General features: G+C 42.4%; 1 protein-coding gene across 3 annotated transcripts in view; it reads left to right on the forward strand.

The window, feature by feature from the left end:
* The first annotated feature begins 4,302 nt into the window (after positions 1 to 4,302).
* The window catches only part of Egfr (epidermal growth factor receptor), a 196,746-nt gene continuing 181,336 nt past the window's right edge, over positions 4,303 to 19,712 (forward strand). For all 3 annotated transcript variants that reach the window (XM_042685070.1, XM_042685071.1, XM_042685072.1), the window contains exon 1: positions 4,303 to 4,628. In XM_042685070.1, the coding sequence (XP_042541004.1) occupies positions 4,502 to 4,628 (127 nt within the window). In that variant the 5' untranslated portion in view covers positions 4,303 to 4,501. The remainder of the gene's footprint in view (positions 4,629 to 19,712) is intronic.

Raw genomic sequence — 19,712 nt, forward strand, 5'->3', positions numbered from 1 at the left:
AAGATGATGACTTTTCATTTTGGTCAGTGTCCTATTTGCTGTTACAATGGAGTGTCAACTCTGACTTTGTAGGTATCCTATGAGCCTCAACTCTAGAGACACGGAAGTATCCTCATAACAAAGGGTAAGATACTTCAGCAATATCTTGTCACCATATTGTCCTAGAGACAGAAGCTGCTTCTTTAATACTCTGCAAGCCATGGGTGAGGCCTCAACTCAGATTCAAATGCCAGGAACTTGACTCAAATGGGAAGGATAAAAAGCTTAGAACACTAACTAAGAAAGCTGGCTAGTAGGAGAGGTCCTGGAACTCAGCAGGGGACCATCAGAGGGCACCCAGCCTGGTTTTACAGAAATAGACATGCATATTCACAGACCTAAATTCCAAAAATATAAAAGCACAAAAGGTTTTCAATTTTGTCCTTTGAAAACGTGAAAACTTTTATCCTTTTATACTGAGCTCCACTATCCTTCTTAGAAGTAACATTATTACTAGACTCTTTAGAAAATCAGCTATACACACCACTTTCAATGGAAATCTATTTTAGAAGTGCATGATCTTTGGAATTTTAGAATTGGAGGGGATGTATGTTAGTCACTCATTCACAGCATCTCTAAGTACTTGACTGCTCCTGCATAAAAGTATTTTTCAAGAATACGGTCAAAACACTTTATGTACATGTTTGAAAGTAGGATAATGAAATCTGTTGAAATTGGTTGGGAAAGAAAGAGAGAGAGAAAGTGATAGAGGGGATGAGCTTAATCAAAGTGCATTGTATGAATGCATGACCACACCAAAATGTAATTCCTGCTAGGCACCAGCGGTTCACATCTGTAATTCTAGCTACTCAGAAAGCTGAGATCTGAGGATCACGGTTCAAAGCCAGCCGGGGCAGGAAAGTCCATGAGACACAATCTCCAATTAACCATCAAAACCACCAGAAATGGAGCAGTGACTCATGTGATACAGAGTTAATTTACCTAAAGCATAAAAGTTCAGGGACAGTGTGTAGGCCCTGAGTTCAAGCCCCAGGACACCCTCCCTTCCTCCCTCACACACAAAGATTGAGAAACCACTTTCCATTCTGAGGTAAACTCATCAATTTTGTTTTTGCTTTGAAGGCCAGGAAAAACAAACCAAAACAAAAACAGGTGGTCAAATGCTTCTCATGTAAGATGGAGCTTAAAATATCTGAAGTCCTCATATCTTCACTCAGACAAATAGCCTATTTCTTTTCTCCTTACACAGACCTTGTGGGTTTAGGAAATTCAGTGTCATGTGGTTTTTTTTCCAAGAAAGGCTAAACTCAAAAATCTTTCCTCTAAGAAAATAGTTATGCATCAGAGAACTATGAATAGTTTTTATGAAAATGGATGTGTTGTAGGAAATACTAGTGTCTAGAATATGCTTACTACTAAAACATACATGGAGGCTTTATTCACACTTTTTTTGGTGTGTTTTCTTTTTTTTTTTTTTTTTTTTTTTGTCAAGCAGAATTTTGGTTCTATTTAAGAGTCTTTCCAAAATACTATAAAACAAAATTTGGGGTCCTCACCTCAGTATTTGGCTCAAGTTTTGAAGAGGTAAACGTTGAAAAGGATAAAGAATATTGCCTGTGTTGGGTCTGAAGCCAGCAAGCATCTCATGCTAACAAGTATGCAACAAGTATGCTTTGGGGAGTTTGCCAATTTATTTAGCCTCTCCAAGCTGTCATTTTGCTAAATTAAAAGGCAAACAAAATATTGGTTAGCTCAAAGGTTGTCAGATATCAGTACAATCAGTGCTTAGAACAGAGAATGGGTAGCTATGGTCATTCCCCCAGTGACAGCACAGAGCACCTAGCCTTTGCTCAGGCTGAGGTCTAGTATATTCTCCACAGACAACTGTGTGCTAAGTAGTCTCAATGCAGGGCCCTAGTGGAACAAGGCTCCTGTATTCTTTCATGGGAAAGTATGTGTGTGTGTGTGTGTGTGTGTGTGTGTGTGTGTGTGTGTGTGTGTGTGTGTGTGTGTGTGTGTGTTTGATACTAAGGCTTGAACTCAGTGCTTGGGCACTGTCTTTTGGCTTTTTTGTTCAAGGCTGATGTCTACCATTTGAGCTATAGCTCTACTCCCTACCTTTTGGTGGCTAATTGGAGATGAGAGTCTCAAGGTGTCTCTTCTCTCTGGGCGGGTTTGGAACTATGACCCTCAGATCTCAGCCTCCTGAGTAGCTGGGATTATAGGCATGAGCAACTAGCACTCAGCTTGCAAAGTCACTTCTGCTATCCAAGTCAGACAATTTAAGACAGACAGTTACCAAGAAACTCAGGTACCCACTGAAGAGTACAAAACCATCCTGAATATTCTTTATATTATTTATTTTGTCATTTTTTATTGATATATGGTAATTCTGTATATTAAAGGGTCAGAGGAAAACAAATTTTTGGACTTATCTCAGTTGGTTGTTCAGCAAACCCCAACCTTGGAATCCACCCTAGCATTGAGCTGTGTGTCTTTCCACTAACTCCTCTAGTTATTGTTTTCACAGAGCTTGAGATTTCTAAAGATCACATGGGAATCAGATCGTATCAAAGGATGTTACAACCAGCAGCTCTATGAAACCTCATTCCTGCACAGAGCTAGCGTGGATTCTGGAGTTTCTACAGATTACCATTTGGACTCATGGGAGAAATTATGTACTTAAAAAAAAACAGTTGTTAGTTAAATTGATTTATGTTTTAGTTTATGTTCACTATGACTTGTGTCATATTCTTGGCAGAAAATATGGTTTAGAGGTATTCGAAATTTGTGGTCCTTGTTTAAGAACTTCAGTGTAGGCCCATTACTTCTGTCTTCATTTCATGGCCCACTGTTGTTTCGTGTTTGTTTGTGTTTTTTTTTGCCCTTGTATTTTATTTCTCCACAAACTGTTTGAAGTCCTTGCTTGGAATATGTGCAGGGAACAAAAAACATGAGGTCAAGGTGTTGGAGGTTGCCCTAGTTATTAAAACAAAGGGACAAATTGTTTACTCCAAGTCACAATGGACATTACAGGTTCTCTGGAAGGTGGGTAGCCCTGTGCTCTGCATATGCTCTGGTAAAACTCCATTGTTCAGCATGCCAGGTACATGACTCAGGTACAAGCTATGTGCTGGATGGGATGAAAAGATGGAGGCTCATCTTCTCTAGCAACAGAAAAGTCTGGCCTTAGAGTCACCTACTCTAGATTTGTAAGTTCTGCTAACCCAAGGAAATCCAGAGTCAAACCAGGCTTGAGAATTAACAGGCAATCTTGTGAAGGAAGGAGGGCCAGGGGACATTTCTCCTGTATGAGAAGTACAGGGGCAGGTTATATATATATTGTTTAATTCTAGTAAAATCTTTAATGAGCTCTCCCAGCATTTCTCCTACTTGAATTTTGCGTGGCTGGCTCAGGGTCCATGGGGAGGTATGTAGGCTTCCTAATAGTCTTTCCACTGTTCTAATGTGTCAAGCTTTATTCCAAGAACTTCACTTTTGCAAGATAATTTGTCTCTCCTTTGTGCTTCTGGGTGGTTCCTGATAAATGCAATGCAGGGTATATGGAATTCTCCCCAGGTATTCATGCACACATTCAAAGATTGCTCTTCTTTGTGCCCGAGGTGGATTGCTCTCATTTTGGACAATTTGAAGAATACATGATAGAATCTAGAAGATTTTGGGACTTCTGAATGAATGCTACTTCAGATACCGGAAACCCAGGTCAACCCAGGCCATCCTGTCCTGTTTGGGATGCGTCTTGACAGCTATCAGGAGCACCTCTGACTTCTGCTGGGTTTTAGTGCTGAGGAGGGGCAGGGGCGGGGGAATGGAAGGGCAGCGTCCTCATCTGTGCCATTATCCAAGCTTGACTCTGGGGCTCAGCCAGTTTTGTCCTGGAGTTGGTACAAATTTGCCTAGTAAACTAAAAGAAGAGAAAGGGGGAAGGGAGCCTTGACACAGCTTTGGCTGGAAGTATGTTGGCCCACCGAGGCCCACTGAGAATCTACAAGGACAGGGTGCTGAAGACTTCAGCGTCCTGGGACGCCCCACTCACAAGTTAGCTCCCAAGGACGGCGCGCTGCCCTCCGCACACCGGTCGCCTCTCGGGGTGTTGGGGGGGGGGAACCCCGTCTGTCCATCACCACCTCCAGGTCACCCGGGCTTTCGGTCATTGCCTCCCAGTTCTCCCTCCCAGCTCGCTTTCCGCTCCTCCTCTGCTCCTCGGGATCCCCGATCCCTCCTCCTAGGCCTGGTCCCTCCTCCTCCCGCCCAGCCTCCCCACGCCCTAAGCCGGCGCAAAGCTAGACGTCTGGGCAGCTCCGCGCAGCCTCCGCCTCCCGCACCGTGTGCGCGACTGTGGTCAGGGCGGCCGCAGAGAGTCGGGGCCGCCGCCGCCGCCGCCGCCGCCGCCTCCTCGATCGGACGATCGGCCACCTCCGAGGCCGGCCGGCCACGGTCACAGCCACAGCCCACCGTCGCCTGACGGGTCCCGGATTAAATGAAGGGGAGCGGAACCGGTTTCTCTAGGGCAGCGATGCGACCCTTCGGGACGGCCGGCGCCGCCGCGCTGCTGGTGCTCCTGGCGGCTCACGTCCAGGCGAGTTGGGCGCTGGAGGAGAAGAAGGGTAAGTGCGTGTCCCGCGGGTCCCCTGCACGCTCTCCCGATCGCGCCCCGCGATCCTGCAGCCGCCCCGCCCCGCGCGCCCCAGCGCACCGGGCTCGGCGTCCCGCGCCGCCCGCCCCGCCTTTCCTGTTTCCTTGAGGCTCAGCTGCGCTTCTGGCGGGGACCGTGGGAGGAACTGGACTTTTGGTGTGTGGACTGGGAGAATCTCCGCGGCCAGGGGAAGGGAGACGCGAGGCTCGGGGGCGCTGCGAGCGCGGCGTGGGGACGGCCGCGGGGACATCCGTGCGCCGCATAGTTCCCAACTTTTCTTTTCCTGACTGCTCTGCCTTCCTGCGCTCCGTGGGCGTCCGGGAGGGAGTCCGGGGGATAATACGTGCGGGGCTACTGCAAACCCGGGTGGCTGCTATCTCTCCCGCACGTGCGCACCACGAAATTGAACCGAGGGGCTTGGCAGGCAGGATAGGGGTTTCGCCAAGAAGTGGGCGCATCGCACCCAAGTCCGTGGCCCGAGCGATCGAGGAAGGACTCGCGTGGATCTGCCCACTCTCCGGATATCCTGGGGCAGGCGCACCTCTTGGCACCGCCGGGGTCCCACTTGAAGCAGGAACATTGATTCAAACCCTGAAGCAGCCCCAGTCTCACCCCCCCCCCCACACCCCCGATCTCGGGTCTTGGCAACCACCTGGGGAGCTGGGAGAACTTGTCTCGGTCGCTCACCACCTGCGGCGACCGGGAAGGGGTGGTGCTGGTGGTGTGATTGGTTTCCTCGTCCGCGCAAAGGAGAGCAGGGTGTGATCCTTCCGGACTCTCTGGGGCTGAACCCCCCCTACCCCCCACCCCTCGGCCTGGGAGAGAGGATCCTTCATGGCCAGGTGCGCCCCGATCCTCCAGGCTCCACGCCGGCCTGGGTGGAGGTCTCTCGCCGGAGCTCGAAGTCTCCCTAGGCGGCCTCCGAGGTTTGCGTCGCCAACCCACATCTGCAGCGCTTTCGTCTCTCTCTGTGTTTCCCAGTGGACCCTGGACAGAGGTGCGCGGAGGGTGGCACGGCCGCGGCTGGATCCTTGAGCTGAGTTCCCCAGAGGCGGCTGGTCCGCCAGCCATCGCGGATTTCAAAAAGAGCTAACAGTAAACTTTCCCCCCTCATTATCCGGAGATTCCCCCTGCCCTTTTGAACGTTTCTTTCTGCTCTTTCCCCTTTCCTTTCTTTTTTTTTTTTAAAAAGAGTTTGATGTGGAGCCAATCAAAATATTAAAGTTAATTAAAGCAGAAACGGATTGATGTCCATGCGTCTCGTGTGCCAACTATGCAGATGGGAACACGAACAAGTCTGGCTTCGCGATGGCCGGCCATAAACCCACTTGACATGAGAAACATGCCTCAAAAGGTTTAATTGCACAATTTCAAAATCCAGAGGCTCAGGTTACAAGAGTCAGGTCCGCACTTGCTGTTGATGTCATTCGTATCAGAGTTGGGGCTTGATGCTCAGCGCGTTTGCTGGAGGAGAAGATCCCAGAACGGTGTGATTCTCAAACTTTGCTGCTCACTGAAAGAATCTGAAATCAGCAAGGGGGGTGGGGGAGGGAGCCAAAATGAAGGGAGTGGGGGAGAGAGCTAGCTTCCACTTCTAGGCATTTAAATTTCATTACTCCATTGGTCTGGGGTGAAAAACCAGCAATGGGATTGCTTTAAAAAAAAAAAATTAAGGTCTTTATTGAGCAGCCAAGTTTGAGATTCATTGGCATAAAATAAAGATTCCTAGTCTCCAGATAGTATCTTGGTGGAGGGGAGTGGTTCTTTCGGAAGATCTGAAGTTTAAACCATTTTGGGACAGGGGGGAGGCAAACGCAGGCATTGTGGTAGCAGTGACAAAAATTTCCTCTTTTTGCCAAAGGAATTCCTGCAGTTTTCCTGGCTAGCTTATTTAGCCTTAAGGGCTCCCCTCCCCCACCCCAACCCTTCTTTAGATGCTCAGAAACAGCTGGCTCCTGATATAACTGACCCTAGAGTCCTCATAACCAGGTGACATCTGCCCCTGCAAAGGGACCTTTTCCCTATTTTAACTTAACCCGAAGAGCTTCTCTTTTCTCCAGAAATACGCCTGCCTCTTTGATGTTACTCTTTCAAACAATGCTATTAGTGGTTTCTAAGTGGGGGTGTTGGTGGTTTATACCGTAATCCTGTCTACTCAGGAGGCTGAGATCTGAAGATTGAAGGTTCAAACTCAGCTCCTGCAGGAGTTTGTGTAAATCTTACCTCCAGTTAATCACCAAAAACTTGAAAGTAGAAGTGTGGCTTAAGTAGCAGAGCTCCAGCCTTGAGCAGATAAAGCTAAGAAACATTGCGCAGGCCTTGAGTTCCAGCTCTAGTATCAGCACACACACATACACACACACGTGCATGGGCACATTCCCATGCACACACACACACACACACACACACACAAATGTTTCTGAGAGATATGTGAATACTACTTATTCTACCTATTCATTACATATTGGCTTCAAAGCAAGCACTCCTGAAGATAATGATAGTGGCAAACAAGTGCTATTTTGCAAAAGTAACATAAAAAGGTGAAAAATCTAAAGAGACAATATTTTAAAAATATGAGATAGAGGTTTTTATTGGCAAAAGGTTAAGTAACTTAGTTTTGTTCAAGAATCATTTGCTTTAATGAGGCTTTCTTTATTTTTTGTTCCAAGATCTGGCATCACCTGTATTTATGCTGCTCAAAACTAAAGACTTAGGAACACTGCTCTAAGTGTCTTCTTAATCTTAACATTAAGGGTACGAGGTGGTGTCCTTGTTATCTATGGGGAAACCAAGGCACAGAAAAGTGAAATAGGTTTTGTACAGTTAGTAAGAAGCAGAACCAAGATTCCAATTCCCCAGCCTGCAAACTCCACTAATGTATTACAGGAGAGTCAGGTCATGCTTGTGTGATCGACTAAGGTCAAATGCTGGCTGGAGGAAAGGAAGCAGGTAACAGGCTTATTGAAATGAGCCTGTCTGATGCTGCTTGTATGAAGCTTATAAGAGATGCTTGTTTGTTTAGCGGTCTTCACTCTGCTCAAGGGTCAGTGGTCATACTGACTGCATTTTATGGGGGCATCTCACTATGACTGTAGATTGCTTGATCATGTTGAACACAAGAGAGAAACTTAAGGTGCTGCCTGCTGAAGAGAGAAGGAAAATCTACCAAGGAATTTTGAGAGAGGAGCTTGTCCTGGCCCCTCTTCTGAAGCCATTCTGACCTTGACCTAGAAGTTCTGAGCTGAATGAGAGAGAAACAAAACTAGGAATTGTAATGGAACCAAAGTAAAGAACCAGCCCCATCTTTTCTCTAAACAGGGACCAGATCTTGGAAGGCCAAGCCTGGCTGGGCAGCAAGGAGGCTGCCCATCTCTGAGTAAACTTGGACAAACTAAGGCCTCAGACTTCTGAGTTGTCTTTTCAGAAATCATTGAGTACTTAGAATATGCCAGTCATGAATTAAAGGGGATGGTCTTAATGATTTCTACTATTGCCTTTAAAAAAAATTTTTTTGGTATGGATTCTGGGGCTTGAACTCAGGACCTGGGTGCTATTCTTTAGCTTTTTCCTCAAGGCTGGAGCTCTGCCACTTGAGCCACATCTCTACTTCTTGATTTTGGATGGTTAATTGGAGATAAGAGTCACATGGACTTTCCTGCTCTGGTTGGCTTCGAACCACAATCCTCAGAGTTCAGCCTCCTGAGTAGCTAATATTTAGGCTCAGATCTAATATTCTAGAATATTAGCTACTATTGATTCTACTATTGCTTTTACAAAGCAATAGTGATTCTTTAGCAACTAACTATTAGTTAATTGTTCAAATGTGAAAGGGTGGTCAGCAGCCCAGTGTTTTAGCTTATATTACATCTATATTGATTTTAATGAGGATACATATACTGCACTGGGATGTAGTATAAACTAGCCAAAACTGGATGATCACACGAGTACACTCTGAAAAGTTACTTACTGGCTTTGTATATTCAGTTTCATAATCCATAATTTTTCAAAAAACATACTGCAAAGTCTGAAGAAGTGAAATAGAAAAACCCATTGTGCTGTATACTTAACTTCATCCACGTGACAAGACTCACATGTTTTGAAATATTTTTAAAGGTAGTCAGAAGAGATGAAGGATTCCACCTTGTTTAGAAAGAAAATATTCTTTGTTTTTTCTTTGTTCTGAGCCCAAGAGCTGGCAGCTTGTATCTAAGACTTTTTTGACAGGAGTAACAAACCAAGTCTGATATTCAGGGCAGTTGATAGTTATGAGTATTTAAGGGGTTGTACCTACAGATCCTGAAATAGAGATGATATCAGGATGCTCAGACTATAAAAGAGGGGCCACCTATGAAATATTGTGGCCCTTGTGATATGTGTGTGTGTGTGTGTGTGTGTGCATTTAATTTGACTTAGAAAGTACTACAGGAATAACCGTAATTAAAATTAAGTTTTTGTAATATGTGTATAAGAGAAATTCTAAGTTTTAGAATACATACTCATATTTGTCTCCCTCTAAACATGATTTTGTCCATCAGATCTGCAGTGGATTAACTCTTTTGTTTTCCTCTGTCATTTACAGGCATTTGAAATGATGACAAGGAACAACTTAAATCTGTTTATTGTTATTGGCACTTGCTCAGCTTTGTTTGCTCAGCTGGTTCTATTCTACCACTTGAGCCATACTCTCAGCCCAACTTTTTACTGGTTATCTTTTTTGGAGATAGAGTCTCCTGGACTTTTCTGTCTAGACTAGCTTCAAGTCACAATCTTATGGAGCTCAGTGTTTTTAGTACTAGGATTACAGATGTGAGTCACTGTCACCCAATTTATTGGTTTGATCTTGAGCTATGACACTTACAGAATAAAGTATGAATAAAGTATGAATCTTAGTTCTCCTAGGGAATCCCCCACCCCGCCTTTTTTTTGTTGGTCATGGAGCCTGAACTCTGGGCCTGGGCATTGTCCCTCAGCTCAAGGCTAGAGCTCTACCACTTGAGCCACAGAGCCACTTCCAGCATTTTCTGCTTAAGTGGTGCTGAGGAATCGAACCCAGAGCCTCATACATGCAAGACAAGCACTCTACCACTTCCTAGCCCCGGGAATTCCTTTTTGACACAGTGTTTTCTGATGCTTTTTTCTTCTTAGAAGTTTTCTTTTCTAAGAAAATTCTAGCCCTTGACCCTTTGGGCAATGTCTCAAGGTTATCTACTATCAAGTCTATGGACCCAAGCCAGTTAGGCTGACCTTGGACAAGAATCTAGGCTTTAAGACTTATTCAAATAACTATTTTGATGGCAATTTTTACTTTTCCAGTCATTGGGTAAAGCCTCCTGCATATATACATCCTATTTTTCCATCCAGGTGTCTAGCTGGGAGGGGGATTTGGGAGCAGAAAGCAGTTTAGGGACATGTTTACTAAATCCTTTAAGAAACTAAGGACTGCATTTGACATTTTAAGACACTGAAATCCAGTATCAAGTGTCTGGCCCTATTGACTAGCCATCTGTGAATTGCTTACATGTAGAATAACTTTTATCCTGGTGATTTTAGCAGCTGGCTTTAGAAAGTAGTAAAATATATCATGGGGGCTAGAATACCCATCTTTTCTCTAAGGTATATTCTATCCTGATGGCTTCTCAGGAACAGACCCAAGAGTCCAAGTTTCCATCTTGATAATATCTGCAACTTCTTATTAGCAAGAGGCTGGCATCACAATTTCAGGGATGGGAGTTAGATATCATCTATATAATCTTCTTTTATTTTTGTGGGTCGTGGGGCTTGAACTTTGGGCTTAGGTGTTGTCCCTCAGCTCTTCAGCTCAAGGCTAGCTCTCTACCACTTGAGTCACAATGCCACTTCCGGTTTTCTGGTGGTTAATTGGAGATAAGAGTCTTGCAGACTTTCTTGCCCAGGCTGGCTTTGAACTGCAATCCTCAGATCTCAGCCTCCTGAGTAGCTAGGATTACAGGCATGAGCCACCGGTGCCCAGCTCATCTACATAATCTTAAATATGCCCATAATTACGTTGTTAGCTGTGGACCAGTACAGATAGCCCGATTTATTGCAAATAATTACATGCATTGTTTGTCCTTGATTGTAAGGACAAGTATCAGTACCCATTGCTTCTTAGACTTTTGTTTGCAGTTTTGCCATTATTTTTGTCATAGTGAATAATTCACACTGTTCTACCCATATTTTGAGGTGCAAGATTGTATCAGAGTTGGCACTTGTCCTTAAGTGCCTGGAATTCAGTGAGCAAAAGAGAGAATGAAAGATGCTAAATCCAGAAGAGTGTCACAGAAGCCACAGTATGGTTCTGCATGGGATAAAGGATGTCTTCAGAGATGAATCTTTGCTTTTAATTCTACCTGGAAAGGAGAACAGGAAGAACCCCCAAATACACAGGGTGACACACTTGAGTCTTTATTTGGTTATATGGTTGTTCTCTGGGAGAACAGGATATGAAGATGATTGTATGTGAAGTGTCCACTGTAGCACAGTGCTCAGGAACATTGGTCATTCAGTGTGACAGGAAGAGAGAAATAAATACAGAGATCCACTACTCTCACTGTGGTTTTGGATCTTCTTGGAAGACGAACAGTCCTACAGAATCCTAAGCTAGGAACTGAACAGTACTGGCTGGTGTTTTAGGAAGATGTCTCCATGGAGAGTGGGGAATGGGTTGTAGGGGTGTCTCTGAAAACAGAGAGATGAGTGTCAACTACAGGAGCAAGAAGGAGACATGTCCTGTGCCTCAGGCTGATCTGGGTACAGAATGGATTGGTAATCTAGGTAGAAAGTACACAGAAGATAGTAAAGCATAAGTCATCTCATGACCTGGAAGCCTAGTAGATAATGAATCTATTCACAGAAAATTGGGAAGTTGGAGAGATTACAAAGAAAGGAAGCCAAATACAAGTGGCTTTTAAGTGTGTTGAGGGTGAAGTGAGATGGAAAAAAGTACACGATGCAGTAAAATAAATAAATCTGGACCCCAAGAGAGAGCAAATGGACTGAATCGTTGTGTCACTAGATAATTCCACCATAGTTGCTTACTGTCTTTGGTTATAGGACCGCCCCCCCAACCTTGTACTAGCTTCCTGTCAACACCTGTCAGATGTTCACTATCAGCTTCAGTGTTGGGCCATGCCAAGAATCTGGATCACTAACTTGCTTCTAGACTAATCTAGGCTTCTGTTTAGTAATCTGATTAGTTCTGGTTATCAGTAACTGATAAATAATATGTTATGCAAATAAGTGTGTTAGGAACCATACCATTTGCAAATCCACAGATGAGATCATGTTTCTTATTTAAGTCAGCATCCATTCACTCAATATTGTACATTATTAACTGGATCAAAAAAAAAGTTACTATTCTTCCTTCCTTAACTCTTCTTCCTCTCCTCCCCACTCCTATTCTTTTTCTTCTCTTCCTCTTCCTTCTTCTTCTAGTGGAACTAGGTTTCTAACCAAGAGCTTCATGTTTACTAAGCATGTACTATACTATGTTCCACTCCCAGTCCTTTTTTCATTATCTTTAGTTCAGCCAAGGTCAGGCCTGGACTGCAGTCCTCCTACTTATGTATCCCAGCTGGTAACCATGATTCTTCTTTCTCACCCCAGCCCTCAGGTTCTAAGTAATTGGGATTTCAGGTGTGAGCCACTATGGTTGGCTCTGCCCCCGACCTCAGTGGCTTTTGAAACAGTGCTGTGTTCCTTATAGTCATCCTGAAGAGCTTCTAAAAGACAAAATCATCTTCTGAACCCCAGAGCCTTTGAATCAGAATCTCCAAGGGATGGAATCCAGTGTGTACATTTCTTAACATTCTCTAGGCACTTCTGATGAATGATGTCGTGTTGCACAGAGTATGTAACAGAAGAAACTTTGTCTTTGTTCTTTTTTTTTTTTGTCGGTCATGGGGCTTGAACTCTGGGCCTGGGCACTGTCCCTCAGCTTCTCAGCTCAAGGCAAGTGTTCTATCACTGGAGCCACTGCACCACTTCCAGTTTTCTGGGTGGTTTATTGGAGATAAGAGTCTCACAGAGTTTGTTGCCTGGCTGGCTTTGAACCGCAATCCTCAGATCTCAGCCTCCTGAGTAGAGTAGCTAAGATTACAGGCGTAAGCCATTGGTGTCTGACTGTCTTTGTTCTTAGACACCTGCTTCTTACTCATCCCAAGGTCCAGGATCAGTTTTATATTTCTGTAGTAAATAGGTTTCAGGATTGCATTTTATTCTGTGAATTAGTCCATTCAAGGTCTGGTGGACGGTGCTCAGAAGGTGAGCGTAGGGCAGAAGTAACAACCCCCAGAAAGCCAATGTAAATAACCCCGCCTTGAATGAAATTGAGGTGAGCATGTGCCCCGTGGAGATTCCCATTTAGGGGAGAATGTGGAAAACAGCCACTGCTAAGCTGTATACAGATTTCATGCAGTTCTAGATATAGTTGAGGAGGAAAAGTGGAATACTTGGCCACAAAGGACTTGAGCAGGAAGGGAAACGTAACATTTCCTAGCATTCCAATATTTTATAACAGCTATGATTTGGGGTTTCAGTGAGAGATCATAAAAGAGATTAAATCTATCATAGGAGTGGTTTCTCAAAAGGACATTTAGCTGAGTCTCAGAAAGATCTTTGCCTGGTCCCTGCAGGCAAGAGGAAAAGAATGTGGGAATACCAGTAGGCTCAAGCTGCTTCAAGTCCTCCGTTCCTTCTCATCTTTTTAAATATCTTTGTCTGATTTGGAGCAGATGCTAGAGATTTAGGATTTCCTATTATATTTTTTTTTAACTTCAAGGTCGAAGGGTGACACAATTTACATTTTGAAATGAAAATGATCATTTAAAAACAAGTGACAACTAAATGGGAACAAATGAACTATACATTGGATTATAGTTGAAAGCTGCTTATGATCTTTCTCCACAATAGGGTGATACTACCATAAAACTAGTTATAAATAAGCAAAATGATTGCTTTCACATTCCTTATGAACTTCTGCTATAGAAAGCAAAAAGAGAGGTTTTCCCAATTCCAGACATGATAAATCCATGAATCGCACTGAGCTTAGCAAATGTCTCCCAAATTAATTGACCCATGGCTATTTTTGTGTTTTAGAAAAATAGCTGTGGGGAGTTGTACAGGTTTACCTGAGATCCTTGGGAATCTCAGAAGTTAGTTCCCAATAGGGAGGATAAACTTTGGCTGCAGGTGTTACTTTTGATACTTCTCTATGTACAGATGGAAGCAGAAACATCAGGAGAGACCACTGATTAGTTGCTAGGTGTGTTTAAAAGTATTCATGAAGTATTTAGATTGAAAAACAGAAGTGTAGCCAGGTGTTGGTGGCTCATGCCTAGCTACTCAGAAGGCTGAGATTTAAGGATAGCAGTTCAAAGCCAGCCCAAGAAAGAAAGTCTATGAGACTCTTACTTCCAGAAGTGGAATAATGGCTCTCCTTGAGGAAGGAAAAGCTAATGGACAAAAAAGCTAATGAGTGCGTGCGCTAGTATCAGCACCAGAAAGAAGGAGGCGGAGGAGGAAAAGGAGAAAAAGAAGAGGAGGGGCAGGAAGACGAAGAGGAGGAAGAAAAGGAGGAGGAAGATGAGGAGGAGAAAAGAAATGAAAAAAGGAAAGGAGAAATGTGACATCTTAAGGTTTTATTGCTGGGATCATGTGCACCTGCACAACTTAGGGTGAGGCTAGATGGCTTTAACAGTTCTACTTTCTTTCTGTGATATCTTTATGATCACTTGCTGAAGTTTGTTTCCTGTAAGTACTCAGGTTTTGAATAATACTGATGCATTACGTATGGTTTCTATGGTACAAGAAAGTGACATTTGTCTACGGAAAACTGAGTATTTTTGTTTCTTTGTCGGCAGTCACATTTTTAAAATTATTTTAATATCTCAATTAAAAACAAATAATTTATGGGATTTGTGCAAATCTTAAAGGACAAGAGTGCCATGAGAATTTCTCATTATTCTGTAAAGTTTCCAAAAAGAATTTTTTTAATGTCAGAAACCTGATTTTCTTTATCAGCCAACATTGCATACAGAAAAGCTAGAGACAGTTGATTGCAATGTTTTTTCCTTCACTTATATTTCCATCTCCTAGTTCACTTTCATGTGCTTGCAACCATCCTGCATGTACTTAAGATTATGCTGAGCAGGATAAATTAGATGAGCCACTTTAAGTTTGTTCCAGTACTAAATTGCAAACTCCAAGTAGACTTTCATTTTTATTAAAGTATAATTTAGCCAAGTGTTGATGGCTCACACTTGCAATCTTAGCTACTCAGGTGGCTGAGATCTGAGGATCAAAGCTAGAGATCAGCTCAGGCAGGAAAGTCTGTGAGTGAGGCTCTTCTTTCCAGTTAACCACTGAAAAGCTAGAAGTGGAGTTGTGGTTCGTTCAAGTGGTAGAAAATCAGCTATAAGCAAAAAAAAAAGCTAAGAAACAATGCTTAGGCCCTAAATTCAAGCCCTAGTACTGGCATACAAAAGTAAAGTTTATTTTTTAAATATAGTACTTGAGAATTAAATAATGATTTTTGTATAGACCCCTCAGGTCTTCTAATTTTACCTACATTAATTAAGTTCATATTTGAATGACAGAAAAACAAAAGGTGCTTATGAATAATTATATCAGCTTTGGTGTTTAAAGGTGATAGTATTGATTTTAAGAGGATTTTAAATATGATTCATTTCTGGCTTACCCCCTCTTTGATTAGCTGTAGAGTTAGTTGAGGCTCAGAAACTTTCTCTTTATAGTTATTTCTTGATTTTTAAAACTTTGCTGACATTTCCTGATGAATTTCTAGTTAAGTAGACTCACAGAACATTTCTGTCAGTGAGAATAAAGTATTGCTCTAATCATGTATTATTCCTCTTTTCCCTCCCCTCTTCCATTTCTTTCTCCTTCCTTCTTTTTCTTTCTCTTTTTTTTTTACAAGCTTTGAGAGGAAACTCTGGCAAGGACATACAATATACTGTTTGAAAGTTAATACCCAAACTTTCAATGTTCTGAACTTTTTTTTCTTTTTTGGTAGTACATACTCAAGAGTGTCACACTTGCTAAGCTGGTACTTTACCACTTGAACCATGTTCCCGGTCCTTTTTGTTTAAGTTATATTTTATACAGGACCTTGTATTTTTGCCTAGGAGAGTCTGAGGCTGGGACTCTCTTCCCATGTTACTGGAATACAGACCTGTACCATCATGTTTGATTTGGCTGATGAGATAAATTCTTAGCAACTTTGCCAAGGTTAATCTTAAAATGAAATCCTTCTGATCTCAGCTTTCTGAGTAGCTAGGATTCCAGGAAAGAGCCACGTTAGAGTATTTGTGGTATGGGTATATATCGTACATATATCTTATTCCTTGAAAAGTAATGTTGTTGAAGGAGGCTTCATTAACCCATGGCCTAATGTATTTTTCTTATTATTTTTTAGAAGCCATTAGGGCAGGGAAAGAAGGTTAGAATCTACCTTCCTAGTTTCAATTTCTATAAAATAATCAAGTTAGATGATTCTGAGACTCATTGCAGGTGAAAACACATATGAAATTAAGGGCCAATCTAAATGTATGCAAGATAGGTACTTAAACCTGCAGGTAATTACTACACTGTCCCTGTAATTTAAATGCTAAACTATTGATGTCATAATAATAATAATAATAACAATACCTTGCTTTTGTACTACACTTTGTAGTTTTGCATTAACATCTATCTCTCTGAGCTTCCTAGAATCCCCTGAGGATGGAGATTACTGTCCATATTTAAAGGTGAAGGACCCAGGCAGAATGAATTTTCCAGTCAACCTTTAGATGCTACCTGCTTTTCCTGTCAATCAATGCTGTCTTCCAAAAATTCTCCCTATACCTCTTTGAGACTTGCAGTGTTTTAGCTACTGCTATCACCTACCACTTTTAGTCCTATTTGTGAGTCAAAAGAGTACCACAAAATATTCCTTGAAACCAGTGTTTATATTTTTACTATTTGTGTGTCCTATCTTTTATTTCTGTATTACTTGTTTATGTTCTGTTTTGGTTCATTACCCTGTTTTCCCATTGTTCTGAAGCACTTTCTTAGAGTTGCATCTCTCTCTCTCTCTCTCTCTCTCTCTCTCTCTCTCACACACACACACACACACACACACACACACACCACATAGTATGTGTATGTGTGTGTATGTCTTAGCTGCTTACTTAATATGTTATAGGGCAATACATTTGTGAATCTTGAAAACAAAATTTCATTTACATGTTATATCCTAAGTTGCTGTAGATTTGCCAGACCTAAAGATATTTGGAAGAAAAATGAAAGGAGACAGAATTTGATTTAGCAGTTGGTTCAGTTAGCAATACCATGATAATTCAGCAAAGGTCTGTGAGTCATTGCTACAATTTAATGAAATCATACACTAAACTCATTAGGATGTGAAGGGACTGCTAGGAAAAGAGACAAGCTTAACTAATAGTATGATCCTCCAGGATCATCCATTGTCTTCATTAGACGTGGTATTCAAAGCCATTCCGACTGGGGTGAGACTTGTAGGCATTGACTTTAATTTTTTTTTTAATTTTTGTGCCAGTACTGGGGCTTAAACTTAATCTTTTGTACTTTTACTCAGCTCAAGACTGGCCCTCTCCTACTTGAGCCATGACTCTACTTCTGGCTCTTTGCTGGTAAGTTAGAAATAAGAATCTCTTTGATTTGTCTGCGAAGGCTGGATTTGAATCTTGATGCTCAGAACTTAGCCTCTCGAGTAACTAGGATTACAGGTGTTAGCCTCTAGAGCCCAGACTGAGCATTAATTTTTAAGAAGAACTTGTTACAGACACCAACTTACTCAGAGGAGCTTCATTGGTTAAATGAGAGGAATGGTGAATGTGGTCTGAAGAGAAATTTCAGGATGCAATATTGTTTTCTTTCTCTATAAGGAAAGAAATTCTTTTCTGTTATTGTTTACTCCTGTCCTAGTGGAAACTTTACAGAACTCTGGCAGAAATCCCTCAAGTGTGTTCACACGTCTTGATCATACAGCGAAATTGAGAAAGTCCTGAGTGTCAGCAGAGGAATTGATATTTTATTGTTGTCTCTGTATTGTGAGATTAGGCACACATTAGGAGAACACATTGATTTTTTGGTGTGTCTTGGATAAGCAAATTGTTCCACTGTGCTGGAAGCTAGTATATTGATTTCAGGATGACTTTAGTAATTGGGTCTCTAAGTCTTGCAAAGTTTACTTGGGCAAAAGCTGTATCATTTCCCCTTCAGTCAACAAAAATCTGTCCAGCTAAGTTAGGGCAGAAGGCTGAGCAATTTGGTGACATGGAATGGCAGAAATAGTCAGTAAGGTGAGTGATTGGATTTTTCATTTCATTTCAGCCTATAGAGAAGGTTTCTGGTTTAAATGGAAGCCTAGTGATGCACCTGGTTTGGGGGAGAGGCAGTTGAAAATGAGAAAAGTCTCATTAGAGAGTCTATCTTCCATCATAGCTTAATATTTTTCTTAAAGTCCTGGCTAGTAAAACAGAGCTTATAGGTGTGTTAGGCAATAGGCACTAAATATTCATAATGCTATTTGGTCTCCCAAACAAGACATTCAACTCTACACAGAGAAATAAGTAGTCATGGGCTGGGAATGTGGCTTAGTGGTAGAGTGCTTGCCTAGCATGCATGAAGCCCTGGATTCGATTCCACAGTACCACATAAACAGAAAAAGCCAGAAGTAGCACTGTGGCTCAAGTGGTAGAGTGCTAGCTTTGAGCACAGAGAGGCTCAGGGACAGTGCCCATGTCCTGAGTTCCAACCCCAGGATTGGCAAAAAAGAAAGAAAGAAATAAGTAGTCAGGAATTCAAGGCCTGATCCATGCCAAAGAGCCATTGAAAATGGGTGCTGCAGTGAAGAGAAATGCCAATAGTGTAGTCTGTCTTTCAAGTTTGGGGTTGTTTGTGTATATGTGTTTTCTTATAGAACTGGTGGACCTCATGTTTTGGGGAGGCTGCACATTTCTCCCTACCAGGTTACAAGATGAGTGAAGAAGGAGGATGAGGCAATAACCACAAATGAGATGCTGTGGTAAAGAGTGCATCTCTCTCTTTGTCTCTGCGTGTGTGTGTGTGTGTGTGTGTGTGTGTGTGTGTGTGTGTGTGTGTATTTGTAGAAGTTTTACAGCTTAGTGACTTCTGAGTAGCATTTCCAAGTTCGACTTTTTCAAGTGTTGGATTTTGCTTAAAAGAGATCCTCAGGGTACCCCATACTGCTGTAGCAGGAATGCTGGTCTCAGTAGTCACATGTCATGCACAGAATGTTCTGCCAAGTCAGAGAAGGCCCCGACTAAGTTTAGGAATACTTTAAAAAGTAACAGTGGCTAAACGTGATTTAGAAATGAGAAATTAGACATGCTAACTTGGTAGTGTCCTCCTTAGAGATACGGAGAGAATCATTACATCATTACAAGCCTCTACGGTTTGCTTCATCCTCTGAGTGTCATTTACATCACCTTTGCCACCACTACCACCACTGCTTTCTCTTCGTCTTTCTCTTCTTCTTCATGCTCCTCCCTTCTCCCTCTCCCTCACTTTTGCTCTCTGTCTCTCCTCCTTTTCCTTCTTTACCTTGGATCTGAACTCAGGGCCTCACACTTTCTAGGCAGCTGCTGGACCACTTGAGCCAAGTATTTAACTTAACCCCTAACTTACACATGCTTTTAACGAGACTTCGCATATATAGGAACCAGAATCTAGCATTATCTAGTTAGTTTCTGATCTTCTAGAAGAACCATGCTTCATGACTTAAATAATCAGGATGCGCATCTGATCCATGGGAAGTAAACTCTTTCCCTCATGGCTGTTTAGGCTGGCATTGGCATTTTGCCTTCTTATGTCTTTATTATTATTATTATTAATTTACAATGGATGCTTCTGGTCTTTTATTATTTATATGTGTCCATATGTCTACAACGTTGAAGAATGCATTGTCGTTCATTAAAAAAATGTAGAAAATCAGCTGGGAGCCAATGGTTCATACCTGTAATCCTAGCTACTCAGGAGG

Source organism: Dipodomys spectabilis, unplaced genomic scaffold, assembly GCF_019054845.1.
Source record: "Dipodomys spectabilis isolate Male_0828 unplaced genomic scaffold, ASM1905484v1 ptg000092l, whole genome shotgun sequence".
In the NCBI taxonomy this organism is placed as follows: domain Eukaryota; kingdom Metazoa; phylum Chordata; class Mammalia; order Rodentia; family Heteromyidae; genus Dipodomys; species Dipodomys spectabilis.